This window comes from Atractosteus spatula, chromosome 4 (genome assembly GCF_055471065.1).
Source record: "Atractosteus spatula isolate fAtrSpa1 chromosome 4, fAtrSpa1.hap1, whole genome shotgun sequence".
Lineage (NCBI taxonomy): Eukaryota > Metazoa > Chordata > Actinopteri > Semionotiformes > Lepisosteidae > Atractosteus > Atractosteus spatula.
Window position 1 is genome coordinate 46,357,240 of NC_142709.1, and position 10,355 is coordinate 46,367,594.

A 10,355-nucleotide genomic window follows, 5' to 3' on the forward strand; every position below is an offset into this window, starting at 1 on the left:
TTTTAACAGGTCTGCATTATTTTTTAGTTTAGCAGAAAATAATTTTGAAGTTATTTTTGGTTTCTTACCATTTTTTGTTTTTCTCAGTGGAAACTTGAAATTGTAGATTACATTTAGATTTAGAAGATTCATAAATCTAACGGAAAAAAAACAAGATTTAATTATGTAAGGGATATATTCTGAACATTTAAGTACATTTTTCTCAACTGTCCATTTATTTCAAAAATATAAAACAGCTTTATTTAAAATATGCAGTATACAAAATATAGTATATATTTTACAATGCATTATTATTAATATAATTTTGAAATTAACAGCATAATAAAACCATTAATGTTACATTTTATGTAAAAAATGTAAGAACACATTACTATATGCACATTGTATAAAATTGATTATGATGCTTATACTGCATATGATGTTGAACTTAGACATAAACTTCACATCATCTAATGTTAAATATATATATTGCCTGATGCAGCAGGAAGCATTATTTGGCAGAAACGTATCCCTAAAGCAAACTGCCATCACACTGGTAATTTACGTTGTACAATATATCAATCCACCTGTTAGCAGAAATCCTATTACTGATTGTAAGGTAAAAAACATATATTTAACCAAAATAAATATAGCATGTACCAATGTATTAGATAGTATGTACCAGCAATAATTAGTGTAATTCTGATATAAATTCAATATTGATTCATTTATCACACAATACAATTGTATTATATATACTGTAGTAACAAACAAATAAGTTCTAGAACTCGAGATGAAGCTTAAACAACTGAGTTTATTGCATGCAAGGAACAATAAGACTTAAGTATTGGTTGAAATATAGGTACAAAGCTTCCAGTTTATATAGCAAATTTCAGCCGCTTCTGATGCAATTTTTTACCATGGTAATGGGGGGCCACCTGTATTTGGACATTCCCAAGACCTTGAACACTTTTAATGGTTGGTGTTATCTTTCCTTAGTTAGGGGGGTCTTTATCTTGCACTTGGAATTTAATATCAATTAACTCACATCCCTACCATAACTCAAAGGTGCCTAAGCATGGAATGTCTAAGATAACATGTTACAAGAAGTCTTTGTGCAGAAAGAAATCAGTTAACCCCTTTTTCACATCTTATATCTTTCTTCAATAGCTTCAGGTTGTATCATTACCACCAGTAAAATTCCTAGGGAGTGTTCTATCTGTCAGTTACCTATTGCATTGTTGAACTTCATTTACAGACAGAAAGCATTTGGGAATAGTATATGTGCAAACTCCAATTTTAAGTGTGCAAACACAAGATTATGTTTTCCTCCCTTCCTTTCATTTCATACTAAGCACGTGTAAAACAGTGGTGAACATTAATATTTTCTGTGAGCTCATTCTACCCTGCAGTAACTTCAAAAGTTAGTTAGCACTGCACAATAGTTATGATAGACATTAGAAATTGAGTCAAATTGCAGTTAACATTCTAAAATGATAATTAAAAATATTAGAATAATTCTTGAGTATAACAAACTCAATAAGGCAATATAAAAACTAAATGGATTCTGAGAAAAACTGAAAGAAAAACTGAAAGATGTATGAAACAGTAGCACAAATGTACGTTTAATCCCAGGCACCCCTGTCTTCTGTCAGAGTCTCAGGGATTCTGAGTCATGAACAGCTCCAATGTCACCCTGCATTCTGAGTTCATCATTGTGGGAGTGCCTGGCCTGCAGGAGCACTACAATGCACTCTTTGTTGTCTTCCTCATCCTCTTCCTGGCCACCTTTCTGGACAATCTCCTCATTGTGCTGTTGGTAGGCCTGGACCACCAGCTCCACTCTCCCATGTACATCCTGCTGTGGAACTTGTCCCTCTCAGATATTTGTGTGACCACGACCATCATACCCAAGTTATTAAATGTTTTTCTTGGACATGGCAGCAGTATTTCCTTCTCAGGCTGTTTTGCACAGATGTATTTTTTTATCTCATTGGTTGCTGTTGAAGAGTTCCTTGTTGCTTCCATGGCTTATGATAGATATATTGTTGTATTAAAACCTTTGCATTTCAACACCATCATGAGTACTAAGTTCTGTATTAAAATGACGATCATAGTCTGGGGGCTGGGCTTCCTTGCACCACTTTTGTCAGTAGTATTGGCAAGCACTTTACCATACTGTAGATCAAATTACATCTTGCACATTGTCTGTGACTACCCCACTGTGATGTCATTAGCCTGTGGTGATGTTACAAGTCAAGTCAATTATACCCTGTTAGTCGCCATGATTGCAATTTATACCCCCTTTCTCTATGTCCTATGGACATACTGCAGAATTGTATGGGCAGTGACAAAAATGAATGCCATGGAGAGCCTTAAGAAGGCCTTCTCAATGAGTTCTTCACATATGACTGTGGTGTTTCTTTCCTATGTAACTGCTGCTGTGGTGTATATTGAACTGAGAGTGGAAAGTATCCCCCCAGACGTACGTATCTTCATTGGTGCAGTGTACTATTTCCTCACCCCTTTGCTCAATCCCATCATTTACAGCTTAACTAATGAAAAAATCAAGGCAGCAGTTTACAGATTCTTTAGACTAAAGGCTCTCCCCTGCGTAAAGAACATTGTTTACCCAAGTTAATAGCAAAGTTTAAGACATTTCAATATCTAGTCTGTGACATGGAATTGTGGGATCACAAATATACAAAAGAACGCACAGCACAACGGAGGCATTAAATAAGCTTGTTAATAATAGCTTTAGGATTTCTGAGAAATTAATAAGAGCTCTAATTCTGTATGTTTTAATGAAAAATGTCTGTTTAATAATGTTTTTCCATTAGTAGTTAATAACCTGATATTCAATTTGTTTTTTTTATCAGTTCGTAAGTGTTGTAAGTTAATAAACTTCCTTTCCTGAATATTTTTATTAATATATTTTGTTAAATGATAAGTAACTTGTGTAAATTGTTGTAACTTATCCCTTACTGTTATAAATTTAACCGTTGAACAAGATCTGTGTAATCACAATTGGCATATGTGTGGATAAGAACGAGGGATCTATGTACGGTATGTGAAGCCCTCAGACATTCCATTTAAGTTTCATTTTCACACACAAACTGTCATTCTGTTATGTTTTTTTAACCTTGGTATTTCTACACTAGGTCTTTGATGATTTTCATTTATTTGTCTTTAATTCTTGTCATTGTGCACTCTATAAAAGAAAAAATATCAGAAGAATGTATTAATTGAATTGAGATGCTACAAACACAGTTAAAATGCTGAATCAATTCTGATTATATTCTTATGTAAAATCTTTATTCCTGTTATTTTTTATATACTGTGTAAAATAATAAAACATTTTTTAAATAAATGATCTAGGGTTTATTAGTAATTCAGTGTTTTATAAAATTAGACATACATTTTCCCAGTCATATTTTGTATTTAACATCATAATCATAATCAATGCAGTGGACACAGAAAGAGGAAAATAGAGTTTAGAATTTAGATTACAACTCCTTAATAACTGAGCACAACTCTCAGGTCTCCTGTTTTTAATTGATTTGCATAATACCTGTGTAGGGACGAAGTGTATTATTACACTTATATTAACTTTTATTAAAGACTTCTCATATTCTCTGTGTGCCTTTACCAAAAATCTCAGTGTGGCTAATGTGGTACTTCTGATTAGAGACATTGTAAAGCTGTCTCAAAGCTGCACAGTGTAGTGATACTGTACTGTATTTAGTGCAGATGGCCTGTAGTCTGTTTTCTTCCCAAGAGCACTGTATGTGTTGGTTGCCTGGGGCAACATTGGGATGTGAAACACTCCTAGGCCGGGCGTAACGGTTGTATCTTAAAAGCAGGAACTGAATTCAATTTTGTTGATAACTCGCTGACCCCTGATTTTTTTTCCAACCAAACTGGCAATCTGACTTTTCCAACCATATGAAAGCAAGCAACCTGAATAAGATTTTATTTCTCCAAGAAGCCAGACCATAGAGTGAATCAGAATAGTACAGAATACTGTACAAGATATTCTTTCTGAAACAGAAGAAATCTTGCATCCACAAACAACTGTTATCTTTACCCGATCAATGGAATAAGACAATGGTACTCTTCATTTGTCAAAACCCTGGATATCCGAACATATTCAGATTAAGTTATAGTTGGTACCAAGCAAGTCTCCCCCTTGTGGAACCTACCTTGTGACTGGACCCAGGAAAACAAACTGTGCACAGATTATTTTATAGTTATTTCAAGAATAAAGTTCAGTCATTTCAGTTCTAGTAGAACTGTCCAGCAAAGTAATACAATGCTCTCTTCTCTCTCTTCTGTTTGCACCAGGACCCTCCCATCATGGAGAAAGCAGTTGCAAAATCCATCCACAGACAAATCCAGCCAAGCTCTGTCTTACCAGAGGGACTTTTAACCCATCAAAGATGTCTGTCCAATGGACCTCTGAGTATAAAATGTCTTTATTCACATTATAATTCATGGAATACAAGCTCAAAAGCAAAAATTTGCTAAAATGCATATATACCATTTTACCTTACCTTGAGAAAGTGCATTTACTTTACTATTTTACAATATAAATTCACAAATGTATAAAGACAAAACATTCTGCAACAAAAATGGCTGCTGAAGCCCTATACATTCAAATTGACTGGCTCTAGAAAAAAAAAGCTTATTTGATAGGTTAAAATAGCTATTATTCAGCAAATTCTGATCATTCAGAGACTTAAACATTCCTCTCTATAGCATACTTGTGTATTTTTTTATTTTACTAAAATAAAATAATAAACCTTATTATTTATTTTACTAAATCTTATTATGAATTCTGTATAAATCAGGTATTACTATTGTGGTGCCTCCGTGGGAAAGGGTTTATGTAATAGAGACAAAATTACTCACACCACACTTCTCTTCTTTAATTTTCGTGGAGTTTTTCTCCGTTCCTCCAGTTCGTCCGTCTCCCAAGCCAGTCCGCAATCCGTTCTCTCAATTCTTATTCAGTCCGAGTTCCTACGTCCGTAACGTTCCACAAATCCGCGCAGTGTCCAAATCAAAAACGGTAAACCGTAATCCTTTATTTCTTCTGTTAATCCGTTATCCTTAAATCTGTACCAACACCAACCGAATTCCACTATCTCCTCCAAAACACATTCACCTACTGGCTTCCGCGCTGGTTCACTGTTTCCAGGGCATATATATTTTGTTTCCTGATAAGACACACCTGTGTTTCGTTGTCTTTCGGACTAAGCCCTTTCCATCTGTGGGTCAGCTGGTTTCTCTTAGCAGCCATCTTGGTCAGGTCTAAGATTGGGAAGAGGATTGCTACCGGAGCAACAACCAAGGGATCGGGTTTTTGCCTGTGGATTACTCTTTGCCTTGGATTGCTTGGATTTTGGTGATTGCTTTGAAGTCTTCGTGCCTTTGGATTGGAGTGGACCCTTCGGAGAGCCGGCCTGGAGGCTTCCTCCAGGATGGCGGAAGGGTTTGACTCCTACGACCAGCCTGGAGAGGCTCCCAGGCTGAAATGGACTTTTCGGTTCCGGTGGATGCGTGAGGGAGAACCACCTGGATGGAGTGAATTTGAAGATTATGTTTTGTTTGAAGTTTGGGCCTTACGTCCAATGATGTGTGGTGTGTGCAAGGGAATAAACCCTTGAAGTATATTGATGTTTCTTTGAGAGATGAAGAGATGTATAAGAGGGCGTCTGCTAGAGTTGCGGACAAGAAAAAGGAGATTTTTTTTAGAGACTATGAGGAGTTGGGTTGCTACAATGACAATTTTCATGTGGTGATAGTGCACTTATATGACCTCTTTCTTGGGGATGATGATGTAATGGCTTTCCTCCTATGACATGTCTCAGTCATGGGTCAGCCAGAGAAAATTATGGATAGCTGTAATATCTTGACTGGGAAAAGAAAGTATAGAGTGTTACTTCGATCTGACGCACATGGGGCAGGGGGCTTCCATCACCCCCCAGAATCTTTTTCTTTGGGTTCCAGCAGGGGCTATTTATTTTATCAAAATCAGCCCCAGTTCTGTAGGAAATGTCGTTACTTCGGACATCATGCGGCCGAGTGTAGGGAGAATGTGTGTACGATATGTGATGAGACCGGACATGTTGCGAGGGAATGTCGAAAGAAGGTGTGCACTCTATACGGCGTGGAAGGACACTTGTTCAAGGGCTGTAAGTGGAGAAACATACAAATGGCACGGGAATATGACCAAGGCATACTTAAAGTGGACGGAGAGGAGGAGGAGGCCTCTGAGGAAGAGGAAGAAGGGGCTAGGCCGGAAGTGGGTGTGGCTCCAGTTAATGAGGGAGCACAAGAGGTCGAGCTTCAGCAGGAAGCAGGGCAAGGCCCAGCTGGTCAGGATATGGACGACGAAAACGCCACAGTGCCGGAAACGGCAGAAAGCGAGCAGGAAGCTGGGAAAGTGATAGCTAAAAGATGAAGGGAAGAGGATGAGGGCGATTCCGGTGCGGAAGAGGAGAAGAAGGTGAGGGAGGAACCAGTGGAAGAGGGCCAAGACGAGGAGATGGAGGATCAACCAATGCCAGGAATGGAGGTCGAAGCAGAAGTATTAGGCGACCCTGTCGAGGAGGAATCTCCAGCTTCGGCCAAGAGGAGGGAGAGAACTTACCTGAGGTCCCAGTCGATTGCCCTATCCCTCTATGGGGGGTACTCACCTGTGACGGATATTTCGGAGGATTCCAGCTCTGACCAGTTAGATGGCATGGAGAAAGAGACAGGGCTGGAACCACCATGAGTCTCCGTATCTGTACGGTCAATGCAAGAGGTCTGAAAGACAGAATAAAGAGGACTGCAGTTTTTGAAACTTTGAGGAAGCACAGGTTTGACGTGTGCTTCCTACTGGAAGTTCATTTAGCTGGGGAATATGACATTCACAGGTTCACGAAGGATTGGGGTAGTTTGAAGTCACGGTGGAGTATGGGGGGAGTGCATTCGGCAGGGGTTGGAATTGTTTTCGGGAGCACGGTGGTGGAGGAAACAGAGTATTTTGTGGTAAGTCCAGGAAGGATGATTGTGGTGGATGGATTGTGGGCAGGCACCAAAGTCCGTTTGATATGTGTGTACGCACCAGCAGAGCACAGTGCGCGGAGGGGTTTCTTTGCTGACCTAGCACCTTGGTGCACTACAAACAGGTGGGTCTTTTTGGGGGGGGATTTTAACGAAGACATTTTGGCACGGACAACAGGAGCAACCGAGATTAATCAGATGTTGCGTGACTTTGAACTAAAAGATAGTTTTAAAGGTTTCTTCTCAAACTTTCCGGTCACATGGCAAAATACTAGGGGAGTGGGGAAAAGATTGGATTATATGTTTGTATCCTCGGGCATTTCAATCCAAAGTGTCGCAGTGACTCCGACATGGTTTTTGGACCATGTAATCCTTAGGGTGGAAATCGGTGACTCTTGCACGTGTTTTGGAAGAGGGGTCTGGAAATTAAATACAGCTGTTCTGCAGGAACACGATTATATCCAGCTGATCAGAGACAAAAAGCAGCCGGCCAGCTTTAATTGAATGGTGGGAAGGTGTGAAATGACGGCTTAAAAGGATCTCTCAGCAGTATTGCACGCTGAGAGCATGTAGAAAGAACATGGAGGTGTGGCGGTTACAGGAGGAACTACAAAAGATCTATGAGCAAGGGAATTGTGGTCTAGTCTTTGATGTTCAAAGAGCCCAAGAGTTGAAGGTCCAGCTGAAGGAGATTCATGTTAGTAGGGCACGAGACTTTTTGTTTCGTTTGGGTGACCGTGTAACGGAGCAATCAGAGGATGTGTCAGGCCAGTTCTTTAGGTCAGTGAGGGTGAATCAAGTAAATAGAAACTTTGAAGGTATTAGCGTGAGCTCTGATAGGGTGGTTGTCAGAAGGAATGGTAGAGGCTGCCTCGAGATATTATGGGGCATGCTTTCAAGAAGAGAGTAAAAACATAGAACCAATGGAAGAAATAGCTGGACTGGTGGTAAATAGATCTGAGGCACAGGAGATGGAGGGACTGGACTCAGGATTTGAGCTGCTGGAAGTGGAGAAGGCCATGCGCAGCCTGGGGAAAGCTAGGCATGTGGAGAAATAAACGTTTATCAAATATTGGGAAGGTACAGGTGATCAAAATGGATATACTTCCTATGCTTGTTTTTTTGGCAAATATCTTTCCTGTGCCCACATGCTATCATAAAAAGTTGACAAGGTTGGTGTTTCAATTCATCTGGTGTGGAAAGTACGAGTATGTGAGAAGTGTGGATATGTACAAAGAATCTCATCAAGGTGGGAGGGATGTACTGGATCTACCTTTAAAGTTAAATGCCATATTTGTTTCGGGTGTGTGTGAAGCTGTGCATAAGGAGGTACAACATGAGTACCAGTATTTCGCAAGGCTTTGGTTCTCCTGGCCTTTGTGTAAGTGGACAAATACCACACCCAAAGCAGTAATGACACCGTGGTTTTATAAACAAGCAACAACCTGGTTGACAAAGTATTCCAATGGGAAGCTGGATGAGGTGTATATGCAGCATAGAGCCTTGTATGAAAGAGCGAGAGAGGTGTGTGTGCAAAAAGAATACCCAGGCATAATGGTCCCGGAGTATCGCTGGAGGTTCCTGCACTATCTAATAGGATGAAAGACCTGAATTGGTTGTGTGGGTGGGGGAGGCTCTCGGTGCGGGAAGTTATGCATAAACATAAGCTGATAAAGTCGTCTGTGTGCCCGAGGGCTGAATGTGGTGCGGTAGAGTTGATTGCGCATGTATTCTGGGGCTGTAGGGTGGCACAGTTAGTCTGGGAGAAACATAGAGTCTTATTTTCTGGGTTATGGCAGAGTTTCCAGCAAACAGAGGCTGTGGTTTTATGGGGCTAGAAAACGATTAAGGATCAATTTTCTGTTGTGGTTCATTGTGTGTTTAATCAAACTGATTTTATGGGACAGTAGGAACCACTTGGTGAAGTATGGATGTGAGGGGGGAGTGCAAGGGATCAGTGGGCATGTAAGGTATGAATTACGCAGGCAGCAGAGATATGAGTGCAACAAATGGGGCTACCATGCTGCTAAGGAACAGTGGAAAACCGTTTTTGATTTAGGATAAGGATGGACTGTGTTCTGTAATGTGATTGATTTTGTTGTGACTTGTTATTTTTGTATATTAATAAAAAAATATTGAGCAGATTGTTCCTGAAATACCTGTCCTGGATAACCCTTCCCCTTCTTACACTATATAATACCAGAAAAATACAAAAAAAACTAAAAAGTGTAAAAACACTTTTTTAAAACTGAAGCTGTAAACATACTGTAAGAAGCCTCTCTAGGGCTGGCAGTATTGAAATACCACAATAAACATTTTTTTTCATTCTTTTTATTGTTCATTTTACATTTTTTGGAAGGCTAAGAAAACAAATTTATTTCCTGTCTTCATAAAAAGACATTTTATACTTGTTCAATCACTTTCAACCTCTTTTTTTATTGCAGTAGACATTTTAGATCCTAAGTGTCCCACAGTTTGAGAAATCGACTTTTGAAGAAAGACAATAAATATGTCTGTCTTTTTTTCCTTGTTTTTGTTCTGGATATTTCTTTCTAAAGAGAGTACCGAGACAGATATATGAAAAATCTGAAGGTTCAGAAAGGATGTTCAAGGAATTCTTTTTATTTCAAGACCCGGGTTTGTACTAAGTGCACCCAGGTCTGTATTAAGTGCAGTTTCCAGGGAAGTGGAATGGAAGTTCACTTCCTTTTTTGGGAGGGGGTGGACAAGGATAAACAAGAAAAACTCAAACCGGGATTCATTCAGCCATCTATGTCTCTTGCAAGTGTTGGTTTCTTCTTAGTTCTGAAGAAGAATGAATCATTTCTTCTCAATGTTGATTATGGGATCTTAAATCAGATCACAAAGATGAACCTATACGCCCCACCATTATTGAATTCTACATTTGTTAGGATAAAATCATTCATATGTTTATATTATTGACCTTCAACTTGACACCACACAACCTGGAGCTGTAGTTTTGACAGCTGCTGTTCAATAACACTTTCAGGTGAAGTCTGAATTAGCAATACATCCTCAAGGCTTTCTGATCAGTGTCCAGGGAGTATACAACTTGGTCCAAATCTGTGATGGAAATGAATGGATGACAGCCTTAAGCACCAGCACGGGCCATCAGGTGATGCTCTTTGGCCTGTGTAATGCCCTGTCCATCTTCCAACATCACACAAATGACATCCTAATGGATTTCATAGACATATTTGTAGTGGTCTAGCTAAATTACATATTGGTCTTCTCCAGGTTGAAACGGGAGCAAATGGATCATATGAGACAGGTTCCCCACCACCTCTGGGAACACCACCTCA

The 10,355-nt window shown here is 39.4% G+C and overlaps 1 protein-coding gene across 1 annotated transcript; it reads left to right on the forward strand.

Moving 5' to 3' along the window:
- The first annotated feature begins 1,654 nt into the window (after nt 1-1,654).
- LOC148836418 (olfactory receptor 6N1-like) lies at nt 1,655-6,445 on the forward strand. Its single transcript, XM_088914179.1, has 4 exons — nt 1,655-2,593; nt 4,941-5,050; nt 5,402-5,527; nt 5,992-6,445. The coding sequence occupies exons 1-4, from the start codon at nt 1,655-1,657 to the stop codon at nt 6,443-6,445; spliced, it is 1,629 nt and encodes a 542-aa protein (XP_088770305.1).
- Nucleotides 6,446-10,355: the final 3,910 nt, after the last annotated feature.